Source organism: Equus caballus, chromosome 15, assembly GCF_041296265.1.
Source record: "Equus caballus isolate H_3958 breed thoroughbred chromosome 15, TB-T2T, whole genome shotgun sequence".
Lineage (NCBI taxonomy): Eukaryota > Metazoa > Chordata > Mammalia > Perissodactyla > Equidae > Equus > Equus caballus.
Genome location: NC_091698.1, coordinates 14,861,705 through 14,884,599, shown reverse-complemented (window position 1 = coordinate 14,884,599; position 22,895 = coordinate 14,861,705). Strand labels below are relative to the sequence as shown.

At 35.0% G+C, this 22,895-nt stretch overlaps 1 protein-coding gene across 1 annotated transcript in view; it reads right to left on the bottom strand.

Annotated features, from left to right (window-relative positions):
• Window positions 1-22,895, bottom strand: part of LOC138917792 (regulator of DNA class I crossover intermediates 1-like) — a 72,591-nt gene that overhangs the window by 18,132 nt on the left and 31,564 nt on the right. Inside the window, exons 6-10 of the mRNA XM_070235958.1 lie at window positions 21,210-21,398; window positions 17,455-17,570; window positions 5,630-6,159; window positions 5,280-5,349; window positions 4,168-4,228 (exon numbers count right to left, since the gene is read on the bottom strand). Of these exons, the coding sequence (XP_070092059.1) occupies window positions 4,168-4,228; window positions 5,280-5,349; window positions 5,630-6,159; window positions 17,455-17,570; window positions 21,210-21,398 (966 nt within the window). The remainder of the gene's footprint in view (window positions 1-4,167; window positions 4,229-5,279; window positions 5,350-5,629; window positions 6,160-17,454; window positions 17,571-21,209; window positions 21,399-22,895) is intronic.

Below are 22,895 nucleotides of genomic sequence, written 5' to 3'. Positions count from 1 at the left end.
TAAAAAAACAAGATCCATGTATATGCTGCATACAAGAGACACACTTCAGACCTACAGACACTCACAAACTGAAAGTGAAAGGATGGAAAAAGATATTCCATGCAAATGGCAAAGAAAAGAAAGCAGGGGTAGCAATACTTATATCAGACAAAATAGACTTTAAATCAAAAACTGTAATAAGAGACAAAGACGGGCACTACATAAAGATAAAGGGAACAATCCAACAAGAAAATATAACACTTGTAAATATCTACGCACCCAACATAGGAGCACCTAAATACATAAAGCAATTATTGACAGACATAAGAGGAGAAATAGACAGTAACACAATAATAGTAGGGGACTTTAACACTCCACTTACACCAATGGATAGATCATCCAAACAGAAGATCAATAAGGAAACACTCGCCTTAAAGGACACATTAGACCAGATGGACTTAGTAGATATATACAGAACATTCCATTCAAAAACCACAGAATACACATTCTTTTCAAATGCCCATGGAACATTCTCCAGGATTGATCACATATTAGGCCACAAAACAAGTCTCAATAAATTTAAGAAGATCGAAATAATACCGTGCATCTTTTCTGACCACAAAGGTATGAAACTGGAAATCAACTACAGAAAGAAAACCAGAAAAGCCACAAAAATGTGGAGATTGAACAAAACGCTACTGAACAATGATTGGGTCAATGAAGAAATCAAAGAAGATATCAAAAAATTCCTGGCGACAAATGAAAATGAAAACATGACACGCCAAAATCTGTGGGATACAGCAAAAGCGGTTCTACAAGGGAAGTTTATAGCAATTCCGGCCTACCTCAACAAAGAAGAAAAATCCCAAATAGACAATCTAAAAGCATACCTAAAGGTACTGGAAAAAGAACAACAAACAAAGCCCAAAATCAGAAGGAAGGAAATAATAAAAATCAGAGCAGAAATAAATGAAATAGAGACTAAAGAAAACAATAGAAAAAATTAATGAAACCAAGAGCTGGTTCTTCGAAAAGATAAACAAAATTGACAAACCCTTAGCTAGACTCACCAAGAAAAAAAGAGAGAAGGCTCAAATAAATAAAATCAGAAATGAAAGAGCAGAGATTACAACGGACACCTCAGAAATACAAAAGATAATAAGAGAATACTATGAAAAGCTATACGCCAACAAATTGGATAATCTAGAAGAAATGGATAAATTCTTAGAAACATACAACCTTCCAAAACTGGACCAAGAAGATGTAGAAAATTTGAATAGACCGATCACCAGTAAGGAGATCGAAACAGCAATCAAAAACCTCCCAAAAAAATAAAAGTCCAGGACCAGATGGCTTCCCGGGTGAATTCTACCAAACACTCAAAGAAGAGTTAATACCTATCCTTCTCCAACTCTTCCAAAAAATTGAAGAGGAGGAGAGGCTTCCTAACTCCTTCTACGAAGCAAACATTATCCTGATACCAAAACCAGACAAGGACAACACAAAAAAAGAAAATTACAGGCCAATATCACTGATGACCATCGACACAAAAATCCTCAACAAAATACTAGCAAATCGAATACAACGATACATTAAAAAGATCATACATATGATTAAGTGGGTTTCATTCCGGGGATGCAGGGATGGTTTAACATCTGCAAATCTAACAACGTGATACACCACATTAACAAAATGAAGAATAAAAATCACATGATCATCTCAACAGATGCAGAGAAAGCATTTGACAAGATACAGCATCCATTTATGATAAAAACTCTAAATAAAATGCGTATAGAATACCTCAACATAATAAAGGCCATATATGACAAACCCACAGCAAATATCATTTTCAATGGAGAAAAACTGAAAGCTATCCCTCTAAGAACAGGAACCAGACAAGGATGCCCGCTGTCACCACTCTTATTTAACATAGTATTGGAAGTCCTAGCCAGAGCAATCAGGCAAGAAAAAGAAATACAAGGGATCCACATTGGAAAAGAAGAAGTGAAACTGTCACTCTTTGCAGACGACATGATTTTATATCTAGAAACCCCTAAAGAGTCCACTAAAAAACTTTCAGAAATAATAAAGGAATATAGTCAAGTTGCAGGATACAAAATCAATGTACAAAACTCAGTTGCGTTTCTATACACTAACAACGAAGTAGCAAAAAGAGAAATTAAGAATACAATCCCATTTACAATTGCAACAAAAAGAATAAAATACCTATGAATAAACTTAACCAAAGAGGTGAAAGATCTCCACACCGAAAACTATAAAACATTGTTGAAAGAAATCGAAGAAGACACAAAGAAATGGAAAGATATTCCGTGCTCTTGGATTGGAAGAATTAACATCGTTAAAATGTCCATACTTCCTAAAGCAATCTATAGATTCAACACAATCCCTATCAAAGTTCCAACAACATTTTTTACAAAAATAGAACAAAGAATCCTACAAGTTATATGGAACAACAAAAGACCCCGAATAGCCAAAGGATTCCTGAGAAAAAAGAACAAAGCTGGAGGTATCACACTCCCCGATTTCAAATTGTACTACAAAGCCATAGTAACCAAAACAGCATGGTACTGGCACAAAAACAGACACACAAATCAATGGAACAAAATTGAGAGCCCAGAAGTAAACCCACACGTTTATGGACAGCTAATATTCGACAAGGGAGCCAAGAGCATACGATGGAGAAAGGAGAGTCTCTTCAATAAATGGTGTTGGGAAAACTGGACAGCCACATGCAAAAGAATGAAAGTACACCATTCCCTTACACCATGCACAAAAATAAACTCAAAATGGATTAAAGACTTGAATGTAAGACCCGAAACCATGAGACTTCTAGAAGAAAACATAGGCAGTATGCTCTATGACATTGGTCTGAGCAGCATATTTTCAAGTCCCATGTCTGACCGGGCAAGGGAAACAAAAGAAAAAATGAACAAATGGGAGTACATCAAACTAAAAAGCTTCTGCACAGCAAAGGAAACCATCAACAAAATGAAAAGAGCACCTAACAATTGGGAGAAGCTATTTGCAAACCATATATCAAATAAGGGGTTAATATCCAAAATATACAAAGAACTTATATAGATCAACAACAAAAAAACCAACAATCCAATTAGAAAATGGGCAAAAGATCTGAACAGAGATTTCTCCAAAGATATCCAGATGGCCAACAGGCATATGAAAAGATGCTCAACATCATTAGCTATCAGGGAAATGCAAATCAAAACTACAATGAGGTATCACCTCACTCCGGTCAGAATGGCTATAAATAAGAACACAGGAAACAACAAATGTTGGAAAGAGTGTGGAGAGAAGGGAACCCTTGTTCACTGCTGGTGGCAGTGCAAGCTGGTGCAGCCACTATGGAAAGCAGGATGGAGTATCCTCAGAAAATTAAGGATAGATCTACCATACGATCCAGCTATTCCACTGCTAGGTATTTATCCAAAGAACTTGAAAACACAAAGGGATAAAGATCCTTGCACCCCTATGTTCATTGCGGCATTATACACAATAGCCAAGACTTGGAAGCCACCTAGGTGCCCATCAAGGGACGAATGGATAAAGAAGATGTGGTATTTATACACGATGGACTACTACTCAGCCATAAGAAATGACGAAATCCGGCCATTTGTGACAACATGGATGGACCTTGAGGGTATTATGCTGAGTGAAATAAGTCAGAGGGAGAAAGTCAAATACCATATGATCTCACTCATAAGTAGAAGATTAAAAACGACAAAAAGAAAAAAAAACACATAGCATTGGAGATTGGACTGGTGGTTACCACTGGGGGAGGCAGGAGGGCAAAAGGAGTGATTAGGCTCACATGTGAGGGGATGCACTATAATTAGTGTTCGGGTGGGGAACATGATGTAATGTACACAGAATTCGAAATACGATGTACATCTGAAAAAAATAAAAATTTAAAGAAATAAAGAAATAAATGCATCTAGATTGGTTTTTCTCAAATAAACACATTATAGTTTCTGAAAAGGCAATAATTTTATTTCTAGACCTAAACTATAATTTCTCCAGAGTAAGAAAAGTAGCCTAAAAAGAAATTTTTCAATAAAAGCTAACCTTAAATGAAAGTGCACTGCAAATACTAAAATATGACATGAATTATCAACTGACTTAATTGGAAAGATAATGTAAAATGTACTTTACCTCACCAAGTCCAAAGTTCCACGACTGCTTAGAAGGCAATTCTTTCAAAGGGATATTACCCCTAGGGTCACAAATAAGACAGTATTAAAGTTTGATTTATTCTCTCTGAAAATTATTGTTCTAAATTATGGTTCCCAAAGTTGGCTGCAGATCAGAATTATAAGGGAAGCTTTTTAAAAAATAAATAAGCTCCATCCTAAGGGTGTGGGTCAAACTTGGTATTTTGTATTTTAAAATCACCCCCTTGAGTGATTCAGTTCTGCACCCAGCTTTGAGAACCATGTTCTAAAATCACTTTCATAAAGTACATTTTAAAATTCAAGGTCTAACATGCTAGTTTTTATTCATAAGTTTCTGAATACCTGGAAGTTTGACAGCAAAGAACCTAATTTTTTTATTTTATTAAATAAGTTGTGAATGTTTTATTCGTTGTGCCAATCCCATAAAAATGGCATATAGGTATTCTTTTTACAAATAGATATTTTAAATATTTCCATAAGAAAGTACTTCTAAAATAAAAACCTATTCTAATTCATGATTGTTAATTACCAAGATTTGACTAAACCACAATGATTACCAAGAAAGTTAGGACTATTCTGAAACTACAAGTTTTCTTTAATTAAGTATAACTGCAGTCCCATAAACTCTTGATATGTTTGCTTATGCCATTAGCATCTGAATTCTATTACTCCCTTGTTCTGATTCTATACTAACCAAGCCACCTTCCCATGGAGAGCTGCCAAAAATTAGAAAACATGCTCATCATGCCAGTAAACATTCCTATATAAGTAACCCTTCTATTTCTTACTGTAAATTAATAAATTGACATTCTGGTGAGTGTGTAAGTTTCTTGAACACATAAGTCAGTTTTCTCAAATCTAATTAACACTAAGATTCAGATAAGTTGACGGCTTTGTGCTGGCAAATACGAGCGCCATACTCTCAACTAGGGTGATATTACTAAGATTCTGACAACTGGCAAGCCTTTGTAGAGGCCAGTATGCCCACTCTGAGACAGCAACACCCCTACCTCACATTGCATCAATTCAACCCTTCAATACGCATTATACTAGATGCTGAATTGCATTCCCCAGATTTACCTGAAAACTTACAAACGGTTCACTGGATATATCTGGATTGTCTTCTGTGGTGCCTTCTCTTGGTAATCACTTTCAAATTTTCCTTTAAAAATAAAAGTATGCATTGAACTAAAACTCTAGCACAGACTAGTTCTTTTTTTTAAATTGGAAGCTTATTAGCATGACTCATATGGAACGAAATCACTGGTCCACACAATGTCACATAATAGAATGTCACTCTATTTTCAATTTTATACTCCTCCAAATACACACACACACACACACACACACACACACACACACACACATCTATATTATATATAAATATGTACTAAAAACAAAAAGACCAATAGATTATTACCCTTCTCATGTATAACACCAACCTTTTTTTTCAGAGCTGGCTGGGAAACTATCCTTCTCAAAAGATGTACTAAGATTATTTCTTTCATGATCGTTATACTCTTTCTGATAGTTCTTGTTTGGCTGACACTTTTCTGGGTAACTTGTTTTATTAAAAGTAGAATTACTAAAAGTCAACTCTGGATTTGTAAAAATACTTCTAATGCATCTCTCAGTGGAATGGTTTTTATCAGAACTAGTGACTGCACAAATATCTCCCATACTGTCAAAACCACACTTGTCAAAGGTTTTCTTTATACTCCACTGATCTATGTTTAATAAATTGATCACATTTTCACTAATAAAAGAGTCACAATTCTCTGACAGAAGGCTGGGTGTTGGCTGGTTCGCATCTTCAAGAAAATTTGAAACCTCTTTCCTATTTTCTTCCAAAATATGTTGTACTGACTGTTTTTCAATAATGAAGTCTGACTGTCTTCTCTCATCCATGGTTCCACAATCTTCACCTGTAACTATATCAGGTCTTTCAGTAAGGAAATTCCGATTTCCTGGACTTTGAGATAAATAAAAACATATTTAACAAGAAAAGCATAGAAAATTTTCATTTAGAAACTTAAATACTTAGAGAACATACTGAGTAGCTACTAACATTTACCTGGACTATGTTTTCAGTTTTTCATTTGAATAAATATTACTGTTTTGGGTGGAAATTTGTCTAATGTGCCTCAGTGAGTATGAAAATAATCTACACTTAGTTTTGTTTTTCAACACAAAAAAAATGTGTTGAAATGAAGTATTATGTGGTTCAATTCACTGTTGTATTAACAAAATATGACCAACCTATATCATGTCTTCTGTAATAAGGTCTAGTGAATACCCTAGACAACCACTGCATGTAACTGCTGCTCTGTTTAATCAGAGAAAGATATTTTGAACACACTGCAGGGAAAAATTATCCCCAGTGTTTAAACATCAAATCAGAGTTATCAGAACACTATAACAGATATCTCTCAACCTAACAAGGATATAAAAACAACTCTGAAGTTCCCAAGGGAGAGCAATACAGATACAAATGCATATATATGTAATAAAGCCAAGAGATAAGATGAATTAGATGAAAAGGTTAGCCTAGATAATTTATAAGTTCCCTTCTAATGTACAAATCATAATTCTAAGTTATGTCCAACTTGTATAAAAGAATCAAAGCTATTATACGAAATAATTAAAAATCAAGATATTCTGGGGCTGGCCCTGTGGCAGACAGGTTAAGTTCACACGTTCCACTTCGGAAGCCCAGGGTTTCTCCAGTTCAGATCCTGGGTGCGGACCTAGCACACTGCTCATTAAGCCATGCTGACATGGCGTCCCATATAGCAGAAGCAGAAGGACCTAAAGCCAGAATATACAACTATGTACTGGGGGGGTTTGGGGGTAAGAAGAAAAACAGAAATAAATAAAGATTGGCAACAGATGTTAGCTCAGGTGCCAATCTAACAAAAAAAAAAATCAAGATACTCTGGATTTTGTTGCCATTGACTATCCACAAATTTACTTAGGGGTGGGCTCCTCCAGAGATTGGAGGTACCAAAGAAATTTAGAAAAGAAACACAGACTGCTAAAACTGATTGATTTCCAATTTTATTTTTTAAGTTATTCATTAAACATCTAATGAGCAGGTCCACCTGCCGTGTTCCAGGCACTATGCCACGTATTGGGGACAGAGAGAGAAAAGAATTCAGTTTGGCATTAAAGAGAGAGAGAGATTTTGTCCAGGAATGTTCATAGACCGTGATCCTACACTGTTTCTCAATACGGGTCTTAGTGGTGTTTTGAGCAGAATAATGTTATTCTGTGATATCAAAGGCATAACCTATAGCACGCAATAATATACGCCATTCACACCAGAGAAACTGTATTACTTTAAATGAGAAAATAAATGTAAAAGCACTTCATAAATTAGAAAGCACACTACAAATGTAAATAATCATTTTTAAACAGCATTTTAAGCATTCTGACTCAGAAGAATCACTCACTGAGAGATCTGGAGAACAGAGAAATGTATAATGCACAGTTATTGCTCACAGGAAATAGTCTGGAAGGGGAGAGAAAAACTAGAAAGTGATAAGTGCTATTCTACAGTCTTACGACAGTAAATAAAAGAAATGCTTTTACTTGAGAAAAATCAAGTAGGTGGCATTTGAGTTGGGGACTGAATGTTGGGAAGGATTGCTACTTGTAAAGATTGACAGAGAGAAATGATGCTAAAAATATAAAATCATTACTAAGATAAATCGATCCAACTTCTTTAACACTTTTTCCTATAGATAAAAGTTCATTCATTTACGGACTACAATATGGATAAATTCATTATCTAAATAAGCCTTTTATGTGCATTAAATAGATATTTAATGTATGCCTGCCATGTGGTAGGGAGATAATACAGCTTATATTCTAGTGAAGGAAGATAATAACAAATAAATAACTAACCATTAATAAGTACAATGGATAAAAGAAATAAACAAATAAAAAAGATAATTACAGCAGCTTTATAGGTGCTACAAGATCAGACGATGGAACAACTTGTGTTGGAGGTCCTTTTCAGATAGCTGGTCAGGAAAGTTCCTAGCAAAGAAGTGATAAATAAGCTAAAGATACAGAATGATTAGACATATAAAGAGAGGAGTATGCATACTGCAGGGGGATGGAATAAACACAAATACAAGATTTGCAGCACATGTGAGAAACAAAAAGAAGAGGAGTAAAGCTAGAATAGAATCAGTGAAAGAAAACTTACGGCCTAAGGCTTAAAAGGTACAAAAGGGCCCAGATCATGTAGAGCTTTATTTTTGAAAAGAGCAATAAGAAATATTGAAAATTGCTAAGTACAAAAGTAAAACTCTCTTGCTTTTTGCCTTAAAAACTATCAGTCTGACTGCTGGGTGAATGCGAATATCCTGATTTCTATCTGGCCAAAATGAAGCTAGAGAAACAAGATTTAGCCTAATTGACTGACAGAATTATAAAACTGGACAAACTGTATGAGACAATGGCTTTCAGACTTGGGCCATTGGATAGAATAGGATAACGATCCCTGACAGAGAGAAAACAAGTAAGGTGAATTCTATGACTGCTCCTAGCTTATTGCTTGGAGAGAGTATCCAAGCCACAGAACAGAGAGGGGAAATCCAGTTGGAGCCCACAGATTCCCTTTGTTGAGGAAACAGCACTGGAAGGTCAGGAAGACTGCAGAGAACAGAGTATGCAGGGCAGAGTACCATGAAGGAGAGTGCTTCAAAGAGAGAGGGCTCCAGAGATCTACAGAAAGTTCTCAAATCTTCAGCTAAGTACTGATCAGCACATGCGTATGAAGTAATTACCCAAGGCTGGGAAAAGCAACACCCAAGATGAGAAGAGTGAACAATTCCAGGAACTCAAACAGAAATGAGAAAATTTTGTGTTTCCACCAGTTAGAGTGGAAAACCTCTTAATTCAAAGGAACTCCAAGAATACAAGAAGGATATTGCCTTAGCAGGGGGCAAAATTAGCCACAGAGTGAAGGTGTATCTGGTCCTGTTTAACAAAGTTTAAAGCAAGCCTTAATAAGATCATACTATTTCCAAGCAACTAAAATCCCAGAAAAACCTTAGGAAAATTTATAGGAATACAAAAATTTCCAGACCAAAAAGATGAAATTCATAATGTATACAATCTAAAAAAAAATTATCAGGAATGCAAAAAAGTAGAAAGTTACAACCCATAATGAAGAGAAAAATCAATTATTAGAAATAGACCAAGAAATGACACAAATGATAGAATTCGTAGACAAGGACATTAAAATAGTTATCAGAACTATATTCCCTTCGTCCAAAAAGATAGACGAAAGACTGAGGATGTTGAATAGAAACATGGAAGATATAAAGAAGAGTTAAAACAAACTTCTAGAGATAAAAAATATACTGAATAGATTTACATAGAGATTAGACACCAAAGAAGATACAACTAGAGAATCTGAAGAAAAAGCAATATAATCTATATAAAATGAAACAATGAGAGAAAAACAGATGAAAATAAATAAACAGAGCATCAATAAACTGTGACACAACTTCAAATGGACTAACTTACATGTTATTAAGGTCCCCAAAGAAGAGAGGAGAGGAATAAAAAACATCCAAAAAATCAATGGCTGAATTTTCCACATTCGATAAAAACTAAGTTCACAGATCCAAGATGCTCAATGCAGCTCAAAGACAAGAAATAAAAAGAAAAGGAACATCCTAATCAATGGATAGAAATCTATGATAGAAAATCCACCATGGAGAATCTATGATAGAAAAATCTTAGCAACAGAGAAAAATTATATATTAGATATATAGATATTAAGATAAGAATGACAGCAACTTCTAGTAGGAAACAATGCAAAAGATATCTTTCAAAAAGAAAAGAATAAAAACTTACAAATACACAGAAGCTGAAAGAATTAATTACTAGCAGCCCCACACTATAAGAAATGTTAACAAAAGTCTTTCAAACATAAGGAAAATATCACCACATGGAAATCTAGATCTACACAAAATAACAAAGACCACCAAAAATGATAAATTTGTGCTTAAGTATAAAAAACATATTTTCTTAATTTTTAACTCTCTTTAAAGCAAAAAGAACAATAATATATTATTGGATTTATAACATTTATATAAGTGAATGTATGAATACAACACCACAAAGGCCAGAGGGGAGAAAGAGAAGCATACCATTACAGGGTTCTTACACAATACTTGAAGTAGTATAACATAACTAGAATATAGTCTGTGATAAATTAAAATATATACAATAAATTCTAAAGAAACCACTGAAAAACAAAACAGAGTTATAGATAACAAGCCAACAAAAGGATAAATTAAGTCATAAAAAAGACTAAAATCAAATAAAGGCAGAAAAGAGGGAAAGGGAACAAAGATTATATGGGAGAAATAAAAAATAAATAGCAAGAGAACAGACAAATCCAATCATATATCAATTGTTGCACTAAATGTAAACTATATTCATAACCATAATACAAGTCTCAATAAATTTGAAAGGATTCAAATCACACAAAGGATGTTCCCTGTCCACAATGGAATTAATTTAGAAAGATAACAGAAAAGTCTTGGGAATTTTAGGAACCAAATAACAAATTTCTTAATATCTCATGGAGTGAAGAAGAAATCAAAAGGAAAATTAGAAAGTTTTTTAACTGAATGAAAATAAAACAAAACATATCAAAATTTGTAGGATGCAGCAAAGCAGCAGTTATGGAAAATTTACAGCACTAAACACGTGCATTAGAAAAGAAAAATAGTCTCAAGTCAATGACCTCAGCTTTCACCTTAAGAAATCAGGAAAAAAGGAGTAAATTAAATCCAAAGTAAACAGACAAAAGGAAATAAAGATAAGAGCAGAATTCAATGAAATAAAAACAAAAGTAAGAAATACGTGAAACTGAAAGATGATTCTGTGAGAAAATAAATAAAATTGGCAAGTCTGTAATCAGGATAATCACTGGGAAAAAGGGGAGAAGAAACAACTTACCCATATTAGTACTGGGAGAAAAGACATCACTACAGAAGTTAAAGATTTCATACGCATAATAAGGAGATATTATGAATAACTTTGTCAATAAATTTTACAACATAGATAAAATGGATACATTTTTTGTATGACACAAACTACCAAAGCTCACTAAAAAAATAATAATCCAACTAGCCTCCTATCTAGTAAAAAATGGAAATTATAGTAAAAAAAAAAAACCTTCCCACAAAAAGAACTTCATACCAACTGACTTCACTGATGAACTCTACCAGACATTTCAGGAAGAAATGTACCAATCCTACACAAACTCTTTCAGAAAATTACACAGGAGGGAATACTTCTCAACTCATTCTATGACACCAACATTAGGCTGATATCAAAACCAGACTAAGATATTACTAGAAAGTAATCTCCCTCATGAAGACTAATGTAAAAATCCCTAACAAAATTTTGGCAAATCAAATCCAATGAATGCATAACAAGGTTAGCACATTGTGACCAAGTAGGGTTTATCTCAGGAATACAAGGTTGGTTTAACATTCAAAATTAATCAATTGTGGGGCCAGACTTCTGGAATGAGAGACTGAGAAACCTGGCAAATCTTGTCCCCTAAGAGCAGTAACAGAACCAGATAACACTCACCAAAAAAATCATCTCAAATATGGGGAGTGACCAATGGCATCCAATAAACTGTGAAGCAGTACTTCAAGAAAAACTACTCAACCTTTGTAGAACCAGTGGGAGCCTGTGGAATTTTAGCCTTAGGCTGCCACCATCCCTCCACCCCCAACTCCATGGCTGGTAGCCTACCAAGGCTGAGCTTGTCTGGAGAGGGTCGGGAAGGTGGGAGACTCATGCCCAGGGAATTTGTCAAAAATAATCATTGTCTTGGTGGCAAACTATCAAAGAAGCCCAAAATTGCAGCTGCCTGAGGCTGAGATATTTGCAGCAAGCAAAAACCATCCAGAAATTTCATAGAGAGATCCAGAAAACAAAAAGGTACAAGAGGCTTTGATAAACTCCCAGACCCTCCTGGTGGTCTAGAAGGTTGCATACACGTGTAAGGCTGAGTGCAGACTCAGGAGAGACCAGAAAGAGCTACAGGTATCTACTCATCCCTAGCTGAGTGTAAGGTCTTGTGCAAGGGAGGAAGCCTTGATAGCCGAAGGTACGTAAACACAACCTCCAACTAATCATTGGTTGGCCTCTAAGCACTGCTTAGAGGGAAATTTATACCTTTTAATGCCTGTATTAGAAGAGAAGAAATATATCAAATCAGTAAGTTAAGCTTGCACTTTAAGAAACTAAAAAAAGACAGGCAAACTAAGCCAAAAGCAAGCAGAAAAAGGAAATCATAAACATTAGGGCAGAGATCAATGGAATGAAAAACAGAAAAATAGAGAAAATTGATAAAACCCTAAACTTAGTTCTTTAAAAAGACCAATAAAATTAGCAAATCTTCAGCTACACTAACCAAGAAAAACAGGAGAAAAGACACAGATCTAGAACTCAAAAAGGGACATCAACACCAACCTGACAGAAACTGAAAGGGTTTCAAGGGAATACTATAAATCACCTTATGCTAAAAATCATACAACTTAGATGAAGTGGATTAATTCCTAGAAAAACACATATTACTACAACTGATTCAAGAAGAAATTAGAAAATCTGAATAGATCTTTACACAAGTAAAAAAAATTAGTAAAAAGCCTTCCCACTAAGAATAGCCCTGATGCAAAAACATCTAAAGAATCCACAAATTCTTCTATTAAATAGAGCAAACACTTTACACTTTATTATATGAGGCCAGTATTATTCTGATATGAAAGCCAGACAAAAAACATAAGAAGAAAAGAAAAATTCAGACCAATTTTCCTAATGAATATGGATGCAAAAATCATAAACAAAATATTAGCAAACCAAATCCAGCATTACATGAAGAGGTTTATATATAATGACCAAGCAGCTTTTAACCCAGGAGTGCAAGGTAGTTTAATACTTCAAAATACGGTAATATATTACATGTTAATAGAATAAAGGGAAAAACTAGATGATAATCTCAAGGGACACAGAAAGAGCATTTGACAAAATCCATGATAAAAACATTCAATGAACTAGGAATAGAAGGGACTTTCCTCAACCTGATAAAGGGCACCTACACAAAAACCTACAGCTAATATCATACTTAATAGTGAAGGCTAAATGCTTTTTCCCTAAGAGTGGGAAAAATGCAAGCATGGCCACTCTTGTCACTGCTATTCAACACTGTACTAGAGGCTGTAGTCACTCAGGCAAGAAAAACAAGTAAAAGGCAACCAGATTGAAAAAGGAGAGATAAAAACACCTTTATTTATAGACAACATAATCCAGTATGGTGACACTCCTAAAGAATCCACAAAAATACTACTAGAACTAATAATGATCTCAGCAAAGTTGAAGGATACAAGATCAATATACAAAAATTAATTGTATTTCTATACACTAGCAATGAACAATCCAAAAATGAAATTAAGAAAATAATTCAATTCACAACAGCATAAAAAGAATAAGATACTTAGAAATAAATTTAACAAAAGCAGCACACTGCTTATATATTGAAAACTACAATACATTACTGAGGGGCCAGCCCAGTGGCCAAGTGGTTAAGTTCACACGCTCCGCTTCAGCGGCCCAAGGTTTTGCCGGTTCGGATCCTGGACGCGGACATGGCACCACTCATCAGGCCACATTGAGGCAGTATCCCACATGCTACAAGTAGAAGGACCCACAACTAGAATATATAGCTGTGTACTGGGGGGATTTGCGGAGAAAAAGCAGGACAAAAAAAAAAGGATTGGCAACAGTTGTTAGCTCAGGTACCAATCTTTTAAAAAAAAAAATACATTACTCAGAGAAATTAAAGAAGATCAAACACAATGTAATATGGTTCAGCCATAAAAAAGGAAATCTTGCCATTTGTGACAACATAGATGAAGAGGGAGAGCATTATGCTAAGTGAAATAAGTCAGACACAGAAAGACAAATACTATATGATTTCACCCATACATGGAATCTAAAACGTCACACTCGAAGCAGAGAATAGAATGGTGGCTGCCAGATGCTGGGGAGTAGGGGAAATGAGATATTAGTCAAAGGGTACAAACTTCCAGTTATAAGATGCGTAAGTTCTGGGGATCTAATGTACAAGATGATGACTATAGTTAATAATACTATATTGTATACTTGTAAATTGCATATTTGTTAATAGAGCAGATCTTAAGTGGTCTGATCACATACCCAAAAATGGTAACTATTTGAGGTGATGAATGTGTTAATTAGCTTGACTGTGGTAATCATTTCACAATGTATATGTATAGCAAATCATCATCTTGAACATCTTAAATATATACAATTTTTATTTGTCAATTATATCTCAATAAATCTGGAAAAATAAAACTCTTCAAACACACTGGAAGGTTCTCTCATGCCCCTCCAAGTCCACACCTCCCAACAGTAACCACCATTCTGAGTGCTATCACCATTCATTAATTCAGCCAGGGTCTGAACTCCACATAAATGGAATTACACAATGGTCCTCTTTTTGTGTTGAGATTCTTCCATGGAGATGCTTGTTACTGCATGTATCAGCAGTTTATTTTTTTTCATTTCTGTGTATTATTTCACTGCATGAATATAATATAATATTCTATTCTTTTGTGTGTGTGTGAGGGAGACTGGCCCTGAGCTAACATCTGTTGCCTATCTTCCTCTTTTTGCTTGAGGAAGATTGTCAGTGAGCTAATCTCTATGTCAATCTTCCTCTATTTTATGTGGGATGCCACCACAGTGCGGGTTGACAAGTGGTGCTAGGTCTGCACCTGGGATCCAAACTTGCAAACCCTAGGCGACCGAAGTGGAGCATGCAAACTTAACCACTATGCCACCAGGCCAGCCCCATAATATTCTATTCTTAATGGACATCTAGGTTAGTTCAAATTTGGGACTACTATGAATAAAGCTGTTACGACATTCAAAAAAAAATGAATAGGAGAAACATTTCATGTTCATGGATTGGAAAAATCACTATTGTTAAGATGGCAATTTTCCCCAAATTGATCTACAAATTCAATAGAATCCCTATCAAAATCCAAGTAGGCTTTTTTTATTTCCAGAAACTGACAGGTTGATGCTAAAATTTATATGGAAATGCAAAGGACTAAGAAAAGCCAAAACATTTTCAAAAAAGAACAACAAACTGGAAGACTAATACAGTTCTCAATTTCAAAACATACAGTAAAGCTATAGTAATCAGGACAGTGTGGCACTGACATAAAGATAGACATAATTAACCGATGGAACAGAACTGAGATTCCTGGGGGAAAAGAAAAACAACTTACATTTTTGGTCAATCGATTTTCAACAAAGGTGCCAAAGCAATTCAGTGGGGAAAAGATATTCTTTCCTTTCCACAAATGCAAATGGTGAATTTAGACCCTTACCTCACACAATACATAAGAGTTAACTCAAAACAGATCATAGACCTAAATGTAAGATCTAAAACTACAAGACAGAAAAAAACATAGGAAAAAATCTTCACAGCCCTGGCTTAGTCAAAGACTTGTTAGCTATGACAACACACAAACAATTTCTAAATGAAAAAATTAACAAACTGTATTTCATCAAAATTAAACCCTTTTTTACTTCAAAAAGACACCACTAAGGAAAGGAAAAAGGTAAGCATTTCACCAAAGATACACAAATGGCTGATAAGCACATGAAAAGATGCCAACATCATTAGTCATTAGGGAAATGCAAAATTAAAACCAAAGTAAGATACTATTACATATTGACTAGAATGGCGTATATTTTAAAAGACTGACTTTACCAAGTGTTGTCAAAGGTATGCTGCAACTGGAACTCTCATACACTGCTGATGCGATGTAAAATGGTACAAATCACTTTAGAAAACAGTTTGTCAGTTTCTTAAAAATTTAATCATATACCTACCATATGACCCAGCCATTCCACTCATAGATGTTTCCCCAAGTGAAATGAAAGCATATGTCTAAACAAAGACTTCTATATGAACTTTCATAGCAGCTTTATTTGGAAGAGCAAAAACTTGGAGAAAAAAGCCAAACGGTCATCAACAGATGAATAAACTGTGCTATGGCCATACAATGGAATACTACTCAGCAATAAAAAGGAATGAACCATTGATATACACAACCAACGACATAGATGAATCTCAAATTATGCTAGGTCAAAGAAGCTAGACCAAAACAAGGAAAACATACTGTATTAATGCAATTTATATAAAATTCTAGAAAATACAAACTAATCAACAGTGATAGAAAGCAGATCAGCAGTTGCCTTGGGATGGGAGTAAGGGATGTAAAGTAGCCAGAGGAAGGGATTACAAAGGTGCCCAAAGAAACTACTGGGGATGATGAATGGTCATTATTTTTGACATATGTCACAACTTACCAAAGTGCACATTTTAGATAAGTTCAGTTTATGGTATGTTGATTATACATTAATAAAGTGTGAAAAAAAATAGACCTAAGGACAAAGAGGAAACAAAAAGAACTGTTATATGGCTATTACAATTCTAGGCAAGAGGCAGTGGTGGCTTAGACTGAAATGGAACCTGTAGAGATGGAGAAATGAGTAGATAACTTTAAAGTTTATTAGAATACAGAATTGACAATTCTTTGTGAAACAGATATTGGGAGCTGAAGGAAAGGAAGGAATCAGGTACAACTTTTTTTTAGCTTAAGCAACTGAGTGAATAGTGGTGCCATTTACTAAAATGAGGAAGACTGAGACAGAATTACAGAGTCAAAGTTTCTCACTATGATTACCAAGAGTGATTCAAACTGGTTTTACAAGTTTAATGTCTTTTAAAACAACGAACCAGAGTTTAAATACAGACACCTAGAAAATAAAAATGGGGCACTGATCAACTACCATAAATATGAAAAAAAAATTATGTTTATGATAAAGAAAAAGAAAGTAGTAATTCATAAAACAGGGATTATAAAACAGACGCAAAGCACCTTGGCCCAAAATATTTTTTAAAATAAATAAATGAAAGGTAGATATGTACATCAGAAAATTGTTACTTATAACTACTTTAATTAAATGCTACATTTTCCTTACAGTGTTTTTTCTTCCTTAGAAGTTTTACTTAGGTCTGTTCACGTTTCTAACTAAAAATACTTCTGTCCAGTAAAATCAAATTAATAACTCAAAGAAAGCATGCTACAGGTTCTTTATTTCCTTCAACATCTTTGCTTACCTTTTTAATCTTTCAAATAATGTTCCAAATTGTGCTGTTTTATATGATGGACTGAAAGCATCTTGATTTTTGTTTAATTTGGAAATCACGGAATTAGAATAATTAACATTACTGAGCTGAAAAAAAAAAAAGGAAGAACCTGCCAAAAGGGTAAATGTACATATATACAATTTAAATAATTTACCGTAAAACCTCATTTAAGTAGACATCTATAGTTTAAAAATGTATTTTTTAGTCTAAAAGAAAGTGTCCTTATTGAAAACAAAATAAATACTGTTCTAATAATGAAAGCAGTGTCAGTATTTGAATGACTGCTAAAATAACAGGGTTGATCTATGGTGAGCTAACCATTTTCTCAGAGGTAAAAAAAGATTAAAAAAAAAAAGACCCGGAACACCAAGATCTTGAGTAAATAAAAGTTAAATATCACTGACAGAAAATAATGATTTCTCCCAAGGAAACAACTGCACTTATCTCAGTTCCTCCATTTACTAAGTAATTTTAGACTGCTACTTTAATCTTTTTTTAAAAAAAAGATTTTATCTTTCTTCTTTCTCCCCAAAACCTCCCGTTACATAGTTGTGTATTTTTAGTTGTGGGTCCTTCTAGCTGTGGCATGTGGGACACCAACTTAGCATGGCCTGACGAGCTGTGCCATGTCCACGTCCAGGATTCGAACCAGCACAACCCTGGGCCGCCATAGTGGAGCGCGTGAACTTAACCACTTGGCCACAGGGCCAGCCTCTGCTACTTTAATCTTTCTGAATATCGCTACCACTGAGTGCCAAACGGGGAAAGTATGGAAAGACTCTTGTGAAAAGCAGATGTGATAACCCATTTGTTAATGAGGAAGGTACCATATAAAGATATTATAATGGCCCAACACTAATCTATCCAGCAATAATAATTCATATCTGTAGTATATTTTATGTATAAGCCATGAAACACAGAAACGAGACGTCCAAAGACAAGCAATGACAGAAAGAGTCAGAAAAAAAAAGACGTGCAGGCAAAAAGAGATACTAAAAGTCTTTTTTTAAAAAAAGGTCTAAAATCAAGAAAAGCTGAAAATAAAGTCTGATAACACATCTCATCTCAGCCTCAGAGAGACAGTGTCAATGGTGCAGGGAGAAACACACAAATAAATCAAAACAGAAGAGAATATTATATATTGGCTCAATACTACTTCTCCAGGGACTAGTAAGCCCCAGACCACTTTTTATTCTAACCTGTTTTTCAACTCATTTTCTTATGTAATTTATAGTCTCATTTTAATTTTCCTGAAATCTCTCCAAATATATATCCAAATAAATAAATTCCCTAATACTTCACAATGTGACACCACAGCTTACCAGGGACGTTAGCTTCTCTTTTCTCTCTTCTGCCATATGAAGTACAACATTATTTACCCCTTTGGAGATAATCACTAACCTGCAGTCTCTAAGTAGAAGATTATTCAAGTATAGATTACACAGGGTCTCATTCTCTATCCTATAAACTATTTAACAAAGCAAGGATGAGTTAAAGCTGATGTAGGATGCAAGTTTTAGTCTTATAAAATACAAATGGAACGGGTAACTGAATGTTTTTCATTGCATCACTCGAAAATTATTGGGGGGCCAGCCCAGGGGCATAGTGGTTAAGTTCCCACACTATGCTTCGGCGGCCTAGGGTTCACTGGTTCAGATCCTGGGCACAGACCTACATACCACTCAACAAACCATGCTGTGGCAGCAACCCATATACAAAATGGAGGAAGAGGGCCACAGGTGTTAGCTCAGCAACAATATTCCTCAAACAAAAAGAGGAAGACTGGCAACAGATGTTGGCTCAGGGCCAATCTTCCTCACCAAAGCAACAACAAAAAATTATTGGGTCCTTAAATTAATAAGCCTAGCACAATACTTCATTTTCCCTTCTCTGAAAAGCAGAAAATATACTTCAATAAAATTGAATATCATTACATATTGTATATAACTATAATACTGTAATATATAACTATAATTTATAAATGATTATAAATTTGCTAATTATAAATTAATTTAGAAATAATACACAAATATGACATAAAACCACCTCATGCTAAAAATGGGAGAGATTCAAAACTAAATATTCTTGTTAACCTTGTTAACAAGATAGAGTGTTTACATAACCATTTTACTCACTACCATTATATATTAGTATAGTAACCTTTAATAATTTTATATTTTTTAACTCTATGTAAACTTAGTAAAAGATCATTTCTTGGTATGTTCTATGGCATATATATTACAAACTTCAAAAATTTGGATGTTTTTATAATTTTAACTATAGAGACTACAACGATTGAACATTTTAGCACTAAATATCTCTATCTATATACATATATGTGCATAGTCTTGGATGGAAGTGCATATAACCAGCTATCTTTCAAGTCATAGGAAGAATCAAGCCATCACAACTTATACTTTAACAGATTACTATGACATCACTGAGATTATGTACTGCTATTCACAGGATCCTTTCCATATCATGTATACTGGGCCATCATGACATCACCAACTACTCCTTTACTGTGATTACAATCAAGTATTACATAACACATTGAACTATGGTCAATTTTACTATCAATAATTTTATAAAAAGATGATGATTTCAAAGACTTTTAAAGAACATTCCAGTTTTGGGATTCATAATCTTCTACAGCCCAGAGAATTAAGTTTTTGACCTAAGAAGAATTATTATACTTAATTTCTCTCCTAATTTGGCTATATCTATAGCAACCCACAACTAATATTTTTTCAATCCATAAAAAGACAAAAAGAGCATATCACAAAAATATAAAATGCTAAGAACTAGTGATTGAAAGGGACCTGTTCACAAACAACCAACCCACTAACTGGGAAAAAATATTTGCAAGTCATATATCTGACAAAGGCTTAATATCCATAATATATAAAGAACTCACACAACTCAACAACAAAAAAATCAAACAACCCGATCAAAAAATGGGCAGGAGACATGAACAGACATTTCTCCAACGAAGATATACGGATGGCCGAATAGACACATGAAAAGAAGTTCATCACCGCTGATCATCAGGGAAATGCAAATCAAAACTACACTAAGCTATCACCTTACACCCATTAGAATGACACAAATAACTAAAACAAATAGTAACAAATGTTGGAGAGGTTGTGGAGAAAAAGGAACCCTCATACACTGCTGGTGGGAATGCAAACTGGTGCAGCTACTATGGAAAACAGTACGGATATTCCTCAAAAAATTAAAAATAGAAACACCTTATGACTCAGCCATCCCACTACTGGGTATCTATCCAAAGAGCTTGAAGTCAACAATTCCAAAAGTCCCATGCACCCCAATGTCCACTGCAGCATTATTTACAATAGCCAAGACATGGAAGCAACCTAAGTGCCCATCAACAGATGACTGGATATACTACTCAGCCATAGAAAAGAACAAAATCGTCCCATTTGCAACAACATGGATGGACCTTGAGGGAATTATGTTAAGTGAAATAAGCCAGATAGAGGAGGACAATTTCTGTATGACTCCACTTATATGAGGAATTTAAAAATGTAGACAAAGAGAACAGATTAGTGGCTACCAGGGGAAAGATGGGGTGGGGGTTGGGCACAAAGGGTGAAGGGGTGCACCTACAACACAACTGACAAACAATAATGTACAAATGAAATTTCACAAGATTGTAACCTATCTAACTCAATAAAGACTTTTATTTAAAAAAAGAAAGGTACCTGTTCATTCTGCTTTTTTTCATATGCAACTTTCTGAGGACTAGGCACTATTCTGGGAATAAAATTTTGTCTTGTAATATCTCTGTTAGAAGCTAATTCTGCTGACAAAGATGGTGGTGTGAAGCTGCAGTTTTCTATTCTGCTCAATTGAGGTTCAAACATTGTATATGAGTCCATGACTTGTGAGGACTATAGGAAAGAAGATACAATCATTTGATTTGCCAAAATATATAAACTAGAGACGAGGAAAGTTCAAATAAAAGTGAAAAAGGTCACGAGTTAGAGAAAAAGTCCCAAGTAAAGGCAAGTCATCAGTAACTGACAGTCCTTACTAAGACAAGAGAGGTTATCAACTAAGATTATACTTGAGCTCCTTTCCATCTGCCTTTCTCACCGATGGTCCCCTCTACCCTCAAGCTCCATTCCTGCAGGTCATCTCCTAATGACAGGAAATCTAAGTTTCATTTATCTACAATTCAGGTGAAAGATTTCCAAGAGATTTTAGTATCACTGCCATTATCTTTCTGACGTAGCTTAACTTTGGCTATTCAAAGGAAAGAATAATTAATAATATGGCATTGGACTTTCACATTTCAAGCTTTAATCACAATCTATGTGTTTTCTAATTGATTAAAGTCTTATTTGCTAAAAAATAATTATTTGAAATATACTTTGAAAGAAAAATAATCTTGGGATCAACATGAATATTGAAAATCACAATTTGATATAAAATAAAATAGTCGGGTCACCACGTTTGAAAACATGAATCGCTCAATGATCACATGAACCCAAAGGAGAACTCCCCAAATGAATTATCCTTTGCAGCTCTTCAGTGACAGGCAGAATCAAATGCTTTGCACACAAAGGCCTAGTCTACATTACCAGAACTCCAAAGGGTTTCTCATAAGCAATCGTTAAAATATTCTTAAGGTATAGGTTTCTTACATTAAAAACTTCTAAAAGAACAATTTTAAAGACTAAAAATTTTTTTAAAGGATAACTAATTTTCTCTGATTCTCAAAAAATTTATATCACTTGATGGTGAAACTGGCAGAAAGTGAGCCACTGATGATTAAGTAGCTAGGAACTAAAGTTTTTTTCCCTTTTGCAATTACTGATTATAGCTTTTAGCTGTTTAACCCACTCATTGTTAATTGTGCTGTTTAGGCAATATGCTGACTCCCGCTAGGCTCCTATAGGTAACATCTTCCTGGTGCCTGCATCACCATGGTAATGCGTGTGTGAGCTGTTTTTCAGGAATTAGAACTCCTTGTCCACTTCAGGCCAGTTGAGACCACCAACTCATCGACTGGGCCCACGGAGATGTCCGACAGGCGACCTTTTAACTTGAAGGGGCTAAAAACTCTCCCCTCAGATCATGCTGATGTCGCCATTTTGTGAACATGGGTCCTATGAAGAGGCATCAAGTCTGACTACGCTTGTGCAGATCATCATTACCTCACCTCTCCTCACCTCCAATCACCTCTCTCCACATTCCAGACCACGTTGACCCCGGCCCATATGTATCCCTGAGTCTCTGTTTTCGGGGAAGCAAATTTCAGGCTCATGAGCTCGCTTCCTCACATGGCTACCTTGTGAGTAAACCCTCTCTCTGCTGCTATCTCGTCATCTCAGTGTTTGGCTTTCTGGGCGGCGGGCAAAAATGAACCTGGTTGGGTAACAGTG